The sequence below is a fragment of the Onychostruthus taczanowskii genome, unplaced genomic scaffold, assembly GCF_017590055.1.
Source record: "Onychostruthus taczanowskii isolate IOZ18803 unplaced genomic scaffold, ASM1759005v1 scaffold116, whole genome shotgun sequence".
Taxonomy (NCBI): domain Eukaryota; kingdom Metazoa; phylum Chordata; class Aves; order Passeriformes; family Passeridae; genus Onychostruthus; species Onychostruthus taczanowskii.
The window spans coordinates 1,087,773-1,107,011 of NW_024498294.1; the positions used below are offsets into that span (position 1 = coordinate 1,087,773).

The 19,239-nt window shown below is 40.0% G+C and overlaps 1 protein-coding gene across 1 annotated transcript in view; it reads right to left on the reverse strand.

Moving 5' to 3' along the window:
* The window catches only part of SLC6A11 (solute carrier family 6 member 11), an 89,191-nt gene that overhangs the window by 54,768 nt on the left and 15,184 nt on the right, over nucleotides 1–19,239 (reverse strand). Inside the window, exon 6 of the mRNA XM_041427555.1 lies at nucleotides 11,612–11,744. Within this exon, the coding sequence (XP_041283489.1) occupies nucleotides 11,612–11,744 (133 nt within the window). The remainder of the gene's footprint in view (nucleotides 1–11,611; nucleotides 11,745–19,239) is intronic.

The window sequence follows — 19,239 nt, forward strand, 5'->3', positions numbered from 1 at the left end:
ACTTCTGTAGGAGAATAAAGAGCTCCCATTTCTTTGGGAAAAGGTGTGTTTGTGTGCCCCCAGCATGACAGCCCATTCCTGTCAGCCGCTGAGGAACACGAGCTCTTATCTCCATGGTGACAGCTGAGCGATGGATGCACCATGGAGCATTTGCAACGCTCCTTGTGCATTAAGTATAATAACAAAAGTACAATAAATAGCCTCAGCACGCAGACTAACAAGCATCCTTATCATCCTGACCCTGATTCTCCATGTTTCCCTTCCCTGTGGCTACTCCACCCCCCTAATGCAGTTAGTCACACCTTGACTGAGGTTTACTGCTCTCTAACTTCCCCTCTGAGCAGCCTCTTAGCATAGCTGCTAAATCATCTCAAGCCTGGCTTATAGGACACCAATCTGACACTGCTGCAATTAATTTGTGGGTTTGGGAAGAAAAGGTAACGTGATGCATAGAAAAATGAGAGGGATCACACGATAAAACCCTTGGGCTGAAGACAGGGGGGCTGAGGAGTACGTGACTGCCACAGACCGATTTTCTCTCTCAGAGAAAAGCTTTGATCTCTCAGCTCTCCTTCCAAGCCCTCAGCTGAGCAGAGATCCCCGAGTGGCTGCTCTGGGGATGTAAAGGGGCTCTCCCTGGGGAGCACAGACTTCTCCCTGTGCTCATCTCACACTTGGAGCACTGAGATTCCACCCTCAGCAAGGCGCTCCAAGGACAAGGGACACACAAACCAAGGCACAAAAATCCTCACTGACCTCCAGCGCTGCAATTCTCCCAAACTCATTTCGCACCCACAGGAAAGAACCCAGAATTTTTTACTACACTTAATTAAGAGCACTGCCTCACACTTTCTACAATTGTCCCAAGTGTCTACTTTCCACGACACAATCCATCTTACACAGGATGTTTTGAGTTTCTTCCTTTCTTTTTTGGAGCACACAGGTTTTTTCCAGCAGCAGGGGTGAATAGCAGGTGCACAGCAGCCAGCTCCCTCCTGGAGATGTGTTTTAGTTACCAGCCCAGCACCAGCAGCTGCCTGAAGCTGCCTTTGTTGCTCATGAGGCAATTTATTTCATTTCATTAAGCTTTGCCATTCTTGGGGGTGAGTTTGGATGTGAGCCACAGGAGCTGACACTGGGGTGGGATACAGGGCTCGAGTTTGTAAATCTCACAAGAACAGCCTTGTAAACAAAACTTGTACTACAAAGACATCTTCACACTGGAGATAAAGGCAGAAATGTGGACTTTGCTGGCTGCAGAGAGCAGAGCCTGCCTTCCCACTGGCAGGAATTTGGTTTAATATAGCCTTGGCATACAGGGTATGGGAATGGATACCTAAAATTGCAGTTAAGGAGCCAGTCTTAAAGCTGGACAGATTAGCAGGAGCTAAGGACAAACAGGCTGTGTGAGAATAGGGAGTTGTGGCTGTTCTGTTCCATGGGAAGAAATATTAAATTGGAGCAGCATTAGGAAAGTCAGAGCTATAAATGTTTGTGTAACCCATCTTAGGGACCCTGCGTGCTCTTGAAGAAGAAAAGGTGCAAATAGTATTCCAAATACACAAAGCAAGACAGAAGAAAAGCAATATTCATTGCAATTTCTGTGCAGAAATTCTGTGCACACATAGAGACCAGGATGTGGCAACCACAGAGTTTTGGGAAAGGCAGCTTTGGAAAACCCTCAGCTGTAAATCCCAGCCTGCAGCAGTGCCCTGCACCTGAAGGAATAACATTTTAACCCTGACATGTGCATCAACAATGATAATAACCTGGAAATGTTCTATTTTGGCTCCTATTGGATGTTCTGCTGCAGGGAATTGTTTGTTTTTTTATTGTTCAATCAACTGTTAATTGATTACAGGGAAGGGGGGGAAGAGGATGGTCAGGAAGAGCAGGTTCTGAACCATGAAGAGATCATACTCTGAATAAATGACTGCAACTGTCACATTTCTAAAGCCTCTTTGGTGGGTCAGTGTAATTTTGATAATGAGCTAAAAGTTCCCGGTAGCCTCAATGGCAAAAAGAACCTGAATTTGTCACCTTGAGCCAATCAGTGCATTTCCCCCACAGGGATTGCTGTGTTCATCTGTGCCCTGGGGCTTTCCCTTTAATTTTGCAGCAATTTTCCCTGCATTGGCACAGCAAATATCCCAGCTGGCCTTCCACCCTCTGCTCCTCCCTGCCCCTTCTGCTTTCTCATACTTTAAGTTCACAGACCAGGTGATTTCTCTGCCCAAAACCTCTCCCACCTGCATGTGCCCTGAGCTGTGCCCTGAAACACTTTTTACTCTCTTCAGCTGTGCACCAGGGCTTAGATCCACCCTAAATATTCATGTAAAAGTGGATTTCCCCCCTAAGGTGCAGCTGGAAGGACTGAAATCATAAAACCACGATTTTGATTGAAGTTTCCTATATATGAAACCATCCCCAGCTGTCAAACAGGTCAGGAAAAGCAGCGAGAAGCACAAAAATTGATTTTTTTTTTTTAACAAACCCGAGGTGTCCTTAAATGCTCAGAGCACAGAAGAGTGGAGAAAAAACTTAGTTTAGAAACCTCAGAGGGAGGAGGCGGAGAGCAGGAACTCTGCATGCATCTCATGAATGTTCTACTTTCCCCCTTTGAATACAGACATCAGCCTTGGCCACGGTTAAAGCCTCACCATGAAGGGCCATTCTTTGCTGTTACTTCAGCCTCAAACAAAAGACACTTCAGGAGATACAATCCTTGCTGCCCAGTTCCTTTTCCTGGGCTCTTACAATGGGCCCTACTTCTTTCTTTTTTTTTTTTTTTCTTTTTTTTTTTCTTTCCCTTCTTTTTTTTTTTTTTTTTGTTTCTGTCCTTTTGCTCCTTCTTTCTGCCTCATTGAATCCATTAAGGCCTTTAGATGGCCTGCTATTGAGAAATAAATTTTCTTTGGGACTAGTGACTGTGTCTTAACTGCTGGCAAGCAAGGCTTAACTCCTGAGGGGAGGGAAAATGATGGGTAAAATATAGAAAAACCCATCTCTGAGTTTGGGCTCTTCAAGCACACTGGATACCTAGCAGTGCCTTGCTCCTCAAGGAAAAGGAATAACCTAATCCCAGGAATTTTTCCACTTCTCTCATGCATTAATCTTGACACACTGAGCTCTCTTGCTGCTTGGATTTCCCAGCAGATTAATATATTCTCTTATTTTAGGGCCACATGCCCTATGATTTTTGCACAAGTGGAAATGACAAGGCCCCAAGAGAGGCTCTGCAATGAGAAAGGTCCTCAATAAACACAGAATTACCCCATGTCAGAAATACAAGAAATGTTCAGGCCTATTTTTTTTTAATTTTAATTATTTTTCATTGTTTTGCATCACAGAATTGTTAGCCCAGCTCCATAAGTGTAAATCTAGTGCCTGTGCATGCAGAAACAGAAATCCAAATCTCACTTGATTTTCTTTCTCAGCTTATATCCCAGAAGTAGCAAAAGACATATCAGCTCCCCTTATTCGGGTTTTTATTGCTTTGTGACTCAGGGACTGGGACAACTATAGAAATTCTGTGACTTTTTCTGGCTGCTGTTACAGCCTTGCTGCAAATCTTTGGGCAGAATAGATAGGCTCAAGCCTTACAGAGAGGTAAGCAATTAAATCCAACCAGCTTTAAGCTTAAAAAGATGCTGTTCTTTGGAGAAACCATTGAAACTTACTGCTGTGTATTTGAAATTCTTTGTTTTAGGCAGGGAAAAGATCACATTTGGAAAGAACAGATATAGGGCTGAGTTATTTGGTTCTGCTCATTGCATTTTACAATTTTATTATCAAAATATTATTAATAGCAATAAGATTGAACATAATTGTGGGGCACATGGTGTGGTAGATTATTTCAAAGCCACCAAAGCCCAGTTCAAACTAACAGAGCTGAAATTCACCTCAGAACCAGGACAAAAAACCTTGGGGAAAAAAAAAAAAACCCTTCAAAGTTCTGAGAGTGACAGAAACAATTCACAAAATATAAAGAAATATGAGCTGGAAGTGTGTGAAGGAGTGCAAAAATAACTTTTTATGTCTGGATAATGAAGTTTTCTGGGGAGTGCATCCATGAACCATCCCCTGCTCCCCTCCAGGTGGAAGAGGGAGCAGAACTGTAAAAACAGAGCTAAAGGGGAATATTTGGAGTTCACTCAGCCAGTAGGGCCTGGGAGCTCCTATTTTGCATTTTAAATTGTTCACAAAAATTCTGGGCATTTTCCTCAACAGCAAAATGAAAAATAAATTATAGCCAAAAGTTAACTACAGTTGCAGCTTTATTTTATATGTTTAATTTAGTAGTGTATAGTGTAGAGCTTAATTTGTTGGAATAAACTCCCAACAGGTCAGGTGTCTATTTTATCTTGAATTATTCAGAACTGCAGCCTGGGACAGGTGATCCTCAAAAGCACCATAAAATGAAAAAAACCCAGGGCTCTCTACCTTTAGTTACACCTTGTTAAAATGTGAGTGTGAATTAAGGATTTTTTAGTAAATTTCCTTGTCCACCTCAATTATTCCTTACAAATGGTCCAGCTTGCAGCGACTGTTTCCTGCCCATCACAGATTAACAAGAATGTCAAAACCCCTTTTCAGGACATTTTTCTGTTGTTGTTAATAGGATTCTGTGTCAAGATGTCCCAGCAAACAGGCTGTACCTGTTCTCTTTCATCTCTGTTTTTTGACAGATATAATTAACACAGAATCCAAAATTTTCCTGACACTTCACTGGCCCTTCAGTGCCCCCAGCTCAGCAGATCAAAGTGCTCCGTGGCATTAATTACCAAGTGAGGAGCAGTGCAGCATTGCAAAGGACAGCAGCTGTGCAGCCAGAAAATGAATTGCAGGGAATCACAGAATAATTAAGGCTGGAAAAGACCAACCCTTAACCCAGCTCTGCAAAGCACCACTGTCCCCAAGTGCCACATCCACGTGTCCTTTGAACACTCCCAGGGATGGTGATTAAACCACTGCCCTGGGAGCTTCTTCCTGTGCCTCATCACCTTTTCAGGGAAGAAATTTTTCCCAATATCCGACCCAAACCTGCTACCACATGAGGCCATCTCCTCTCACCCTGTCCCTTGTTTCCTGGGGGCAGAGCCCAACCCCCCCGGGCTGTACCCTCCTGCCACATCATTTTAGAGAGCACTAAGGTCCTCCTTGAGCCTCCTTTTCTCCAGGCTGGACATCCTCAGATCCCTCAGAAATTCAACTTAAACCCCTCAGACTGATCAGAGCTTTAAATGCACTCAGCAGCCTCTGCAGGACTCTGGTCTAAGTTTTGTATGTAAAGGTTAAATTAAATGCTCAAAGCAGGAGATCTCTGGGGCTCTGAATGGAATCTAACTAATTTTCCTAAATGGAACTTTTAGAGAACATTACAGGTGAAGGCAATGAGCACAATCACAGGGAAAATAGAAAAAAATCAATAGCAAAAGAGTAAAAGAGGAAATTATGCCCTCATTTGCACATATTCAACCCCAAATCCTGCTTCTTGTGGTACCTGCAGCAGCAGAGTTGTTCCTTTGAGAAAATAAAAAAGTTCTCTGCTTTGCTCTGGCGTTTGTTTTCCAGCGTGGTTGTGGTGGAAAGTGGAATACTTTAATGAATAATGAAGGTGATAAGGACAGTACCAGAGCCCACTGTCCTTTTATGTTTATATTAACAGCTACACCACTCAGAAATCTGCCAGGTAATTTCTGAGGGTTTACAACGATGAGTTGCAAACTGAGCAGTGTCCTTCTAGAGCTGCAGTGGACACTCAGTGATAATTCAGGTGAAAAGTCATAAAGGAGATCACGTGCAACCATGAATGTGCTATTTTTTTGACTCACAGGAGTATTTAATCCAGCATCTTAGCTCGTGTTTGTGTAGAGAGAGGAGCCACATCAGAGCTTTTGCTCATTTAGCACAGCAAAACCTCCCAGCAGAGCTCTCTGGGCTGTGGGTAAAGAGCATCTGCAGGGTGGAAAGGGGTAAAAAGTGTCTGACAGAGCCCCAATATCATCAAAGGCTTGGTGAGAGCTTGCAAGACATTTGCAAATTTGATTATGACCTGAAAAGCCAAGCAGATTTATTTCAGAGCAATATCCACAGCCTCTTGGCTCTGGGTCTACAACATCCCTGCTCCCAGCTCTCACCACCACCCTCTGCATTTACCAGCCTCTGCTCCTGGGGCAGCTCTAAAATATAAAATATTGAGAGGCAGCTTAAATCCAACACCTTCTAACATCAGCAGGAAGTGGAAATTCAGGGAACTGAGCACAAAGAGAAGGAAAGGACCAAAATATTCAGAAGTCAGAATCAGACAGAAAAATATTCCGTGATTATGGCATGTAGAGGAGTTCCAGGAAATGTTGAAGAATGGATTCCTGTGAGATTTTTCTCTCTTGCAGCTGGTTCTGCACAATGAGAAGGATTTCTCATCACTTATTAACCAGTAACTAGTGCAGAAGTAAAACTCACTGAGCAAGAACTATTTGAGTTCAGCTCTGGCAAAAGAATATTTGCATGATGTTAACAAGAGCCCGTTCAAAAAGGCCCAGAATATATTAGAATTGGCTCAGTGTTCATACAATCAGTGTGATATTCTAATATTCTAATATTCAGTAAAATCCTGGAGGGAGAATATTCTTTTAACACTTTGCATCAGGAAATGCTGCCTTGGTGTTGAGTCACAGCATGACAAAACCTCATCCACAGTTTAATTAATGTGCTGTGGGTGGGGTAAATGTTCTGATATCAATAAATTAAAATTTATACAAAGGCTGTGGGGGTTTTAATACTTTTGATTCAGCTTCTCCTCATCTACAGCACAAAATCCTGAAGCACCTCAGTGCTGATTAGCTCTCATTCCACCTCAAGTGGTCCAGGCAGGAAAGCTAGATTATTTTTTAACTTAAGTCTATGAATTTAGATTATTAATACAGAAGTCTTTTCAAATCAGTAATTGGAGACTCTCAAACCCATGCTCCGTAGTGACACAGATGATACAATAAACAAGCTTTGATTTGACTGGATAACAGAAATGTAACATGGTAATAAAAAAGAAATTATTTTTTTACAAAATCAAATACTGTAATGAAGCAGCATGTAGGGAATAATTGATTAATGGAGAGAAATCAAGCTTTGGAAGAGGTTTTCTCAAGACATGAGCAATCCCTGCCCTTGGAGGTTTTTAAGATGCAGCCAAACACCAAGACAACAGTTCCAAGTTGAGTGCTGAACCTTCCTTGACCACGAAGTTTCACCAGAGACATTCCAAGGTCCCTCCCAACCTTTGCATTTTTATAACTCCAAGTCCCTGCCAGGGTTTCAGACCAGGAATATCAGCACAGGACAGGGATGTGTTGATGTACCCAAAAATTAACCAAGAGCAGGAAAGAAAACTTGAATTGCTTTTCTGTAACTTTGAGTCCAGCAGGCTTCAAAAGGAATGGGGCAGAGAGACCTGAGCTCAGTGGAAGGCTTTGTTTGCAAAAATTCTCATGAAAATAAAAAATAAAAAGGAAAATATTAGGGTTACTGCCTTCAGCAAGTAATTTAGGAAAAATACATTGGCAGCTACTGGTGTTGCTCTTTCAACGTTTAAAGCACGAGGACATTTAGTTAAATTAATAAATGGACAATCAAGATCCATAAAAAAGCAGGTTCCCTTCTACCTGAAGAGTTCATTAATGAAACAGGAAGATCAAAAAATTAGGAAGACTCAGCAGCTCTGTGTACAATATAGAAAAGCTCAGAATTGTCATAACCAGAAATCAAAAGTATTTTGGAAAAATCAGATACTGAACCAAACCTAATGATCAGAAACTGGAATGATAATTAAATGTTAAAAAAATAACTTTCTTCAGTCTTCTAGATAGATCTTACCTCATCTTTGGAAGCATTTGATCTCAGCTACTGAAAACTCTTCTCCATGAGATGGAAGATCAGATATTATCAAGCAAGTTTCAAAATACACATCAAATTATAATAACTGCATTGGTGTATTTTTCTCCTTCTGATTTTGAGTTTCTCATTGAAAGATCCCACATTTTGCATATTTGCAACATTTAAAATGTGAAAGCTGGCACACAAATACCTTCAGATTTAAGACTGGATAATTCAGGGCAAGAAGAGCTTGAATAATTAAGGACAAGGACCTCTGAAAGGGCACAAAGCTATTTCACCTGAAAGCTGCCAGAATCACCCGGATTTATTCTGCTATTTCACATCTGTTGGAAGGGGAAATGGAAATGCTTTGTGAGAAAATGATGAATTTCAAGAACAGTAATGGAAAAGTTTGGAACATCCTGTTAACAGTGTAATAAGCACTTCCTCTGGAGTTAAACTTTACGTTAGTCTTAATATATTTAATATCCTGAAATGTTAAATATTCATGATCTGTGGTAGTGCTGGTTGGAGAATGATGGGATTATTTTATAACAGCTTTTAAGGCTCAGATTCTTTTTCCACCATGCATTAGAATGCAGAGTAAAAAAGAGGAAAAGGGTGAACCAACCTCCTGAATATTTCACCAAGCACAAGTGTGTGGGGAGGACACACCTTCTCCATCTCACCTCTGTCTTCCCTGCCTCTTTCTCTCCACTATCCTATCCCACAGACACCTCCCTTTGAAAAAGTTTCAAAGGTGATAAAACTTTAAGAAGTTTTTGCTTTGAATAAAGGTATTTTGTCATTGAAATTATTCAATCCAATTAAAGTATGTCATAAATTTACCAGACTGTTATACTATTATAATAAAAACCCCAGAAGTCAATTTTCAACGTTTCCTGGAAATGAGCATATAATAAATTCAGTTTAGTGGGAAGGCTTATGGATGAGCTTAAATATGAATTTCAGAAATGGCATTAGATTTGAAATGGAAACTTCAGCTGAGAAATCTGCTACATCATTTATATTTCAGATCATTTAATCCATTTATAGCATCCCTAACACCTGAGTGCTGCCCTTGTTTTTAAGCTGGGAAGTTTGCTGTGCTGGGAAGGCAATGCCATGGCCCAGATTTTCAGAGATTAGGCTGGGAAAAGTGGCAAGTGGAAGAATACTGAAAAAACAGTGCATTAAAAAATTAAAAACAGTAAATGTATGCCCAGGGGAAAAAACTGCACTTCAGAAACAGAGCTGGAAAAAGGAATTATCAGTATTGGCTAGGACAGATCCTTCCTGAGAGCCATGGACCTCTGCAAAGGCAGGTTCAGGGGTACCACAGAGTGTCCTGAGAAGTGTGGGAATTCACCAGTTCTGAGGAATTCCTCAGCATTCTGGAAACAGAACAGCTGCTCGTGGCAAACTGATTTACATGGTGCAAGTATACCATGAGTCTACCTCTTACACAACCCTGGTCTAAATGTGTTCAGCTTGAGACCTATAAAGCTGAATACTGGGTATGAATTCCCTTCTCTGTGCACTTTTGTTGCAAGACTAGAAGTTATTTGTACTTGTTGAAAAGTTTATTATCCCATTTCTCGTGCTCAAGACAGGCTGTTCTTTCCCAGGCTGACCTCATCAGAGAGGTGTTTATCAAAATCACACTGAAATAAAATCAATTTATCCCACCTACCTAAAGCTGAGGGTTTAGCTAAGCCATCAGAAAAAGGAAAAAAAAGGGTCAGACAGGTTATCCACTTTCAAAGCACAAGATCTGGTTCTGGGGAAATGGCATAAATTCAAAGAATGGAAGAACAGTAAAATCCTGGATGTAAACTCCAGAAATGTAAAATAAATCCTTTCCAAAGTCACTTCAGCCCCTTCTGAGCCCAGCCTTGCTCCCCCTGCTCTGTCTGTGAGTGCACCAGGCCCAGCCTGGCGTGCGTGCACACACATGCAGCCACAGAGCTTTTCCCTGCACCCCTGGGGCAGATTAAACCATGCTAGAATACATTTCCATCCTCAGACATTCCTTCTGATGGAGAGAAAAACCCAGTTTTGCTCAGTTTCATTTCTTCTCCTCCAGCTGCAACCCCTCAGAAAACTCCAAAGTGCTCGTGCACCTCCCCGAGCCCACATCAAAGGCATGAGGACATTTTTCTTGTCATTCCCTTGCATCACTTTGGCTTCTCCAGATTCCTCTCTTTAGGATTTTTCCCCTCCCTCTAAACTATTCATTCTCATCATGATGCCTCAAGTTTAGCTTTTCTATTTTTCACATTCTGTGCTGCTTTAGTGTGTGGGTCTGAGCTTCATACCAGGGGATGGTGAGCTCTGCACAGAGCAGGGAGACAAAACAATTCCTGCTCCAGCTGGGCACCAAGGACAAATGATCCCCATCCCAGCCCAAGAGCACAAACCCCGTGGGCTGGAGAGAGAAAAACAAGCAGGATGGGAGTGCAGGGGCTGAGCTGGAATTGGACACTGAACTGCAATGTGCACATGGAGCAGAGCTGATCCCAGGGAGAGACCCCGTGAGCGCTCGTGCATTTTGGGACCATTTGGGTTCATCTTGGGTGCAGCTCTGGCTGGGCTCTGGTGCTGCCCAAGGTGGATCCATGGAGGAGATCCTTTGAATCAATCCCTGCTTCATTCTTTAGCTCTGTCTGGTCTCTAGGGCAGCCCTCTCAAGGCATCAATCCCCACCCCTGACAGTTTCTCAGCAGTGATTTCCCTGCAGTGCTGAAGGTGGGGCTGCAGCAATCTCTGCATGTGTGTGTGTGTGTGGAAATTCTTGCATGAGAAATGCAGCAGCAGGTTGAGTGGCACTGTTGGCAAACACACCCAGAATCAGCAACTGGGAGCAGCCAAAATGTTCATAGTACCAAGGATGTATGCAGTTGACACAGCTGAAAAATTCCACTCTGGCATTTTCTGAATTTCAAAAATCCATTACATTTGAAATATTTGATTTATAATGGAGGTCACTAAAACATAAAAAAAAAAAAACAAACAAAAAAAAAAAAAAAAAAACAAAAAAAAAACCCAACCACAACCCAAACTATGTAAGAAACAATTGAAAATAAAATGTTCAATGCATCAATTTTGTTCCTGGTTTCCTTTATTTCCAACATGAGAAACCAGCGCTTTTTTTAGATCCTCCCTCCAGATCTGGGGCTCTTTTCCTCTCTCAGTATAGTTGATTATTCATAAATTCTACTCAGAGCTGTGGATTATACCACTCCGGGGACAGCTTCTCCCTCACTCCATGGCTCCCTCTTCCTGCTCCCAGGATTGAGTAGAATTCACTCAAAAAGTGCTAAATATTTTTATTTTTCCCCATAATATGACCATCTTGGTCCCTCTCTGAGTGCTTTCATTATTTCTGCTCCTCATGTTCAATTTGTATTTTTAAATTTTCTTTTTATGTGCATCAAGACTCTCAGTGACTCTCTTGTGGGTTTGAGAGTTTTGACTCCTGACAGTCTGGGGCAAAATCCAAATTTTGCAGAATTTGTGCACAGAAATCAACACAACCTGGTTTCTTTCCAGTAAAGCTCATTGCTAAATTAACAAAAATAAAACCACCCAGCCTCACCTAAGAGAATTAGGGGAAAAGGAAATTACGAAACCAAAAGGAACAAAAGCCTCAAACAACTCTTAATTGAAATTAATTACAGTTCCTCACACAGAATGTAAAATTCTCCTGTTCTGGTGGAAATAAATATTTCAGGCTCACCTTTCCAGTGGATTTGGTCCCTTTCCAGATGCAGAAATAGCAGATAGTCCAAGCAGCCAGGAGGCACAGGGCGAGCTCCCAGCGCAGGTTCCCAATGTGCTCAATCCCATCGGAAATTGCCAGCACCCTTCGTCTTCCATGGAGAAAAAGAAGGGGAAAAAATTACAATATTGAGCTAAAACAGCACTACATGGGAAATACTGGGGTAAAACCGACTTAATTACAAAAAAAATTATAATACTGAGCTAAAACAGTGTCACGTGTTAAATACTGGCATAAAACTAAATTAATTATAAAATAATTACAATTAATTACAAAAAAGTGTGATAATATTGAAGAAAATGGCATTACATACGAAAAACCAGGATAAAATTCAATTAATTACAAAAAAAATATAATATTGAGGTAAAACAGCACTACATGGGAAATACTGAGATAAAACTGACTTAATTACAAAAAAAATATAATATTGAGGTAAAACAGCACTACATGGGAAATACTGAGATAAAACTGACTTAATTACAAAAAAAAGAGATTATAATATTGAATAAAATGGCATTGCATACAAAAAAACCAGGATAAAACTGAATTAATTATAAAAAAAATACAATATTGAAGAAAACCAGCACTACATGTGAAATACGGGCATGAAACTGCATTAATTTCAAAAAAAAAAAAAAAGATAATATTGAAGAAAAGCAGCATTACTTGTGAAACAATGGGTTAAAACTGAATTAATTGGATTCAAGGACTCCTCTTTACTCACTACTGAAAATACCCTGTGCTACAGTTGAAAGGAAGAGAAAAGATAAAAGCAGAATATTCCCAGTATTTTGTGTCTGGGTATGAATGAACAAATGTTTCACTTTTTCAGGTAAGTGACAAAATTTTAATTTTAGAACAACAATTTTCTTTTCCCTAACGTGAAGAAAAAGAAATTATTTGAATTAGTTACCCACACATAGGAGCCAAAAATAAAATCCTTCCTCAATAAATGGGTTTTTTTCAATTTGATATGTTTTCCTGAAAAAAAATCTAACCTTTATTTTTACCTGTTAAATTTCATTAATTTCCTTTTGTAATTGGAACTATAACATTAAAATATTTCTTCTCAAAACCTCAAAATTTTGAAGCAACTTAAAGCAATGAATGCACACATAAAGATATTCACATTAAAGTTTTTAACACTCAACCTGAAATAAACCATCCTGAGAAGAGATTTCTTTAAAATCTGTATTTCAAGTTAATAAATAAATAAATACCGAAATTATAAATTAATAAAGTTAAAGTTATAAGCTAATAAATATAAATTACAAATTATTACAACCTGACTTGCACTCCACTCCCTCCACAATGTGAGTGAAAACAAATTAATTGATTTTCACTGCTTTCAACTGATGATATAATTAATGTCTACATAGGCATACACATTTAATTACAATTTAGTAGAAAGGTTAAGCATTAAATTCAAACCAAGCAAACCACAGTTAAATATATAAAATAATTCTTCCTTTTGTATTGGGTTCAGTTATTGTCTGAGTCAATAAATTTAGGGATATGAAGTAGAACAGTTAAATGATATAGAATATTTATATGAAAAATAGAATATTTATATGAGATATAAACATTTAAATGAAATAAAATTAAATTTTAAAATGGAAAAAAGGAGGAATCTGCTCTGTCTCTGCTGTCACCCTCAGCAGGTGAGCATGAAGGGAAATTCCTGGAGTGCTGGAGTGGGAGGCTGGAGATGCCACAAGGGAAAATGGAAATATTGAAGCAGCACCTGGGCACGTTCCATAACTCCAGAGCTGCAGCTGCTGCTCCTGATGGAGGCAGCCACTCCTAAAATGTGGGGTTAAAATTTCCTCTTTAGCTGGGGAATGACAGAATTAACAGGGTAAACAAAAATCACAATTAAACCCCAAAATCACAGCATTTATCTCCACATTTCCCAATTAATAAAGACAGATCTTCCCAGTCAAAAATAAAGGGGCAGGAAGTCAACACAAACTTTTTACATATTATCTACTTAAATGTAAAATTGCTGCCACCTCATCCACATCTCCTCCCCTTCCAGGAACTGGTTTTATTCTTCAAATCTTTATTCTTTAAATATTTATTCTTCAAACATTTATTCTTTAAATCTTTATTCTTCAAATATTTAATCTTCAAATCTTTATTTTTCAACTCTACACCATCTAATCTGGGAGAGAAGTGATCCAGCTCAGAGCACCCTCAGTTAGCCAAGACCTGCAAAGTGCCTGAAGTTCTGTCATCAAAATGCACCCAAATGAAGAGAGGTGGCTTTTAATGAAGGGTTATTTTAATCAAGAAGAGGAAGGACATAATTGATATCTGCACACAACATCACTGAGACATAATTACACAGAGAGGTGATGAAATACATCGTTAAAATTCAAGCTCTTCTAAGCTGTTTGACAGATGAACATGGAATTTTACCTAGGATGAGGTCCACCCTCCTTACAAACTCATCTACACCCAAATGAAATCCTTGCATTCTTAGATCACTTTGAAGAGGAATTAATTGCAAGAGAATCAGGACAAAAATTGGCATAATATGATAAGAAAAGGAATAAATAATAAATACTAAAAGGCCTTTTAAAACAGTACATTTTAAAGATGAAATCTGAGACAAAATATTTATGGTTGGGCCACAATAATAGTGAAATGGAAACCTTTTTCATTCAGCTATATTTTCACTGTGAGCTAATATGAAAAAAAAATCCTTGTGTTTTAATCAACCCAGGTTTTTATGGCCATTTGGATTTATTTTTGCAAGTGTGAACCTGAACATGAGTAAGGTTCCTTTTCCACAGTGGATGTGCAAGTCACTTCAATGCCTACACTCTTCTTTCCTACCTACAAAACAACTTCATAAATAAGTGTTCTCTCTCTCTCATGATTGAAATATTTCACCCACCAAAAGATGCCTTTGCCTTAAGAACATCATTTTTAAGGAAGGCTTGAGGTGAAGATTTTTAAAAGCAACCGATTCCTGGGAGCAGAAAGAGCTCACGGTTTTCTGGATGCTCTGAAGTCCCAGAGAACAGAGACACCTCCTTCACCCACGCTGGACTCTTGGCCTGGTACTTTTGTAAAGTGTCACAATGGCAAATTAATGGGCTCGCCACAATTAATTATCCCTGCGGGTCCTATTGAAAACAGACACGTGGTGCCAATCAAGGGGAACTATCAGCACCATAATGAGGTTGTAATTACCCTGAAATGCTGTCAATCGCTTTGGATTTCCTTTGTTCCAGCAGAACAAAGGGTTGGTGTTTCCCTCAGAAAGGGAGCAGCAACAAGTCCAGAAGTGATAATTAATCTACAACATAAAATGTGTGCAAAGAATGGATCCAAGGAGGGGAAAGTCCTGCACAGAGGCCAGCAGGGAAATCCCTCACAGCTCTCCCTAAAGCCAGACCTAAATTCTGCTGCTGGAACCATCTGAGCAGCAGCAGTGGATGAAGTTTTGATAGGAGGGAGCAATCAGAATATTAAATTCTTCTCACAAAGCCTCAGTTCACACATATCTACGCCTATTCTTTTATTATTCGACTGAAATAGTAGAAAAAGGGGAAGCATTTGAAAATATATTATTTCCCCCTGAGTCTGAGACATGAGGTTGATATTCAGGGGTCAGATCAGAGCTCTGCTCCTCAGCAGTGCAGTTTCTACATAAAACCTGCCATAAATCACTGAAAACAACGACAAAAAAGTTCTGTAACTTCTTCCAGTCCTTCCTCCTCTTCTGTTACCTGCAAGAGACCTGCACTGCCTTGTTCTCATCAACTCTTCCTGCACAGAACACAGAAACAAGCAGTAAAATCAGCCCTCAGTGTGCTCCCCTCTGATTTGAAAGAGCAAACATTTGAAAAGTTCTGTAGTGAATCTATAGCTCAGCTGCTTTCAATCATACTTGGGTGAAAAGAAAGAAATAATTTTAGCCTAATTTTTTTTTTTTTAATTTAAGACTTGTTAAAGCTGAGCATCTTTAAGACCCTCTTTAATCAAATGAGAAATAACAGATATTTCATTGCAATGTCTTGACTCTTTCTCACTAGAATTCACTGCTGCCACTTCTTGATTTGAAGAAATGATTATCAACAACATTTCTTGACAGATAAAAGCCCAAGAACCTGGGAGACCACAGCAGTACAAGTGCAGGTAACCATTTCAGTTACTCCAGAACATCAAATCCCTGCTTGGTACTAGCCAGTTTAAGCAGAATTTGCTGGCAACAACTTCAGGCTGTGTGAAACTTTGCTGTGAGAAAGATTTGTCCTGCACTGAAGATAAAAATCATTAATTAGCTGTTGGATCTCATTGAAAACAGAAACTGATGAAAGTTTGAAAGTATTTATTGTAGGTATTGAGCTTGTTTTTCTGTTGTAGCAGTTTGAGGGGGGTGTTGTTTTGTTGTGTAAAAATCCTCAGCACTTCAGCCCCTTGAACCCACCCAGAGCCTGGGAGAGAAGCCAGGGACTGGTGGCACTTGAGCTTGGGCAGCATACTGAGGGAAACACATTCCACTGCCATGAGGGACTTGGGAATGAAAGGTTAACTCAAACCAGGGCAAGGTTTTAGTTCAGTAGTAGCAAAGTATTAATTCTCCACAGCATATCTGCCTTGTGAGTAGAATATTAAATCCCAGCCAGAGTGGATTTGGGGTGTCTCACGCTCTGCTTGAAGGTTTCTTTGCCTCTGATCACACACATTTAGATTGGCTAAATGTTAGTGAAGATTCTTACATTTCTTCCTGTAATTAACACAGAATAAGAGTGGCAAAAGTTCCAGGAATCTAATGAATAAAAGATAAATTTGGGGGGGAATAATAGGGCACATCTCCAAAGGGGGGTCTGTCAGAAATGCTGAGGTCTGGTCACAAGGGTCTGTGCAGTTGGGCTGAACAAAATCATGACAAAATTACTACAGTACAGACTAATTCTACTTAGAGTAACAAATATTGTAAGCCTGGCTTAAATCTCACTTGAATCTAAATACAAATGTGGATTAAAAAGGAAATAAAAAAGGATAGTCAGGAACTATCTAAATAGTTAGAATTATAGAACTAGTAGAACTACGTAAAGAAATATTTCAGCATATTTTCAGTATACATAAAAGAATAAACCCAGGAAGAAATTAGACCTCATACAAGGACCTGGTGCTCCCCACATTCAGGGACATCCCATTGCCAAAGGTTACCTCTGTTCCCTCAATTCTCATCACCGCATGTGCAAAATTTACACGGATAAAATCTCACTGGGAGATGATTTCAACATTAGATACCTGCTGAAAATAGGACTGATTTGTTTAAGAAAGTACTCAAACCCATTTCAATTCGGTGCTTCAGTGCATGGGAGAGGAAGAAGGGCTCCTCTCTTGTTGGAATTGCTGGAGAGGGGAAGGTTATGAGATAACTGAACAGCAACCTTTCCACCCAATTTGAAAACAAACCTTCTGAAAGTTACACACTATTTATTGGCTATGGGAACACTGGATTTTCCTGGGAAAGAGTGTCTTTAATAAAGTTGGAGGAGCTGCAGCAGGCTCTTGAAGAGAAAGAGGATTAACAGCTGCCAACACAGTGTTGAAAGGAATGTTCTGGGGTACTTCTTGAGTTATTTCATGATTTGGGAAGCTGAAGAACAGCTCCAGTCTGTTTGAGGAAGGTTCCTTCATGTTCCCACTTTCATTTGGAGCAGTTTCCAGGCCATTTGGCTTTAAAAAACCCAAGAGCAAACAGCACCCAAACAGAGGAGCCCCTTGAGGTGCCTTGTCCATGGGGATGTGCCCAGCCAGGAGCTCAGGGGCAAAGCTCCCTCCTACCCTGGGCCAGGCTCTGCCCTCAGAGCATCCTGAGGGCATAAAAACAACAAAATCATGCAGTGCCCCCATACAGAGCCCTTTTTATTTTATATTTTGGTGCACTTTTATCCCTGCAGTTGTCAAAGCCAGCCCATATTTACCTCATGAACCTCGTCACTGAGCTCCTTGTTCAAAAATCATAACACACCTGAGGGCCAGTGCTGCACAGATTCCTCACCAGTTTAAGGGAAAAGGATTAAAATCTTTTAGATACCCTTTATTCCTGTGTGAAAGTAAATTTAAGTTTCTACCTAAAGATATTTCCTTAACTCACATCTTTCTTTCTCTCATTGCACTTTATGCAATTAATATTCATCTATTTCTGTGAAAATTTATTGCTTTGAATAGTTCATACCCAAATGCATTCAGGTATCCTGCAAATACATTTGCAAATATGTGCAAATACAGAGTTTCTGACTCAGAAACTTGAGCAGGTATTTGAGAATTCTGAAAATTCAGGATTCCAAGCACCAGAATCTTCTGTGGATCTTGAAGTGCCAGGAGTTTTCCCATGCCCAAATACCTGTCAGGAAGGTGGAACATTTCCCTGTAGCTGTCTAATCTGAGCTAATTGCTGTCTAATTTGGGAGAGACAGATCCATGCATCCAGACTGCAGAACTCCAAGGTGGAAAAGAAATAGCTGAGAAGGAACAAGTTGTTTTGAAAGAACCAGAGAACACAAGGTATTAAATATTTGAGATATTCTCTACTGCCTTATCTACTTAGATGACAACCTTGGAAAATTATACTCATAAACTTAAAAAATCTGTGCTGAATGCTAAATATAAAACTGTGAAACCAAAAGGCTGGCAGCTTACTTTGTGAAATTCTTGGATTTTTTTACTTAAGATAAACATGTTTTCTATAGATCAAAGTAAAAAAAAAATTACCCTTCAATGAAAGGAATCTAAAAAGAGCTTTTTTCATTCTTCAGCCAATTAATTACTGGATTTCATGTACTGGTTTGCAAGATTTCTCTTCTCTGGTGTGGTTTGTTATCTTTTGACACTGAAAATGTAAAGAATGGTGCAATCTTGTCTTAGAGAACAGGTATAGAACATTCTATGTCCTGGAAATATCAAAGCTGGGAAACATTTTTCAGCTTTAACGCCTAAATCATCTTCTATACATTACAGGACTGTAAAAGATAACTGTCAAATTAGAGAAGTTTCGAGTTTCATTGCATAAATAAAAAGTAATAGTTAGAAGATCACATACCTTTGAGCAAAAATGTGTGGGAGAACTCTCCCTTTTCCAGGAGGGAAACACATATTTGAGCAGTGATTACCTTTATGAGTCTTAGCCCCAGAGTAGCACGGAATCATAAATGGTTTGGTTTGGAAGGGACTTCAAAAATCACCAAGTTCCACCCCCTGCCCTGGGCAGGGACACCTTCCACTGTCCCAGGCTGCTCCAAGCCCTGTCCAGCCTGGCCTTGGGCACTGCCAGGGATCCAGGGGCAGCCCCAGCTGCTCTGGGCACCCTATGCCAGGGCCTGTCCACCCTCACAGGGAAAATTTCTTTCCCAATGCCCCATCTAACCCTAATCTCTGTCAGTCTGAAGTTACTCCCACTTTTCCTTGTCCTTTTCCCACATGCCCTTGTCCAAAGTCTTGTTGGATGTCTTGTTTCTAGTTCAATTTCTCCCTCAACAATACCTATCCTATTCTATAACATTTCTAAATCAACATTTCTTTTCTCAAACTTTACATACAAATACACACTATATAAACCT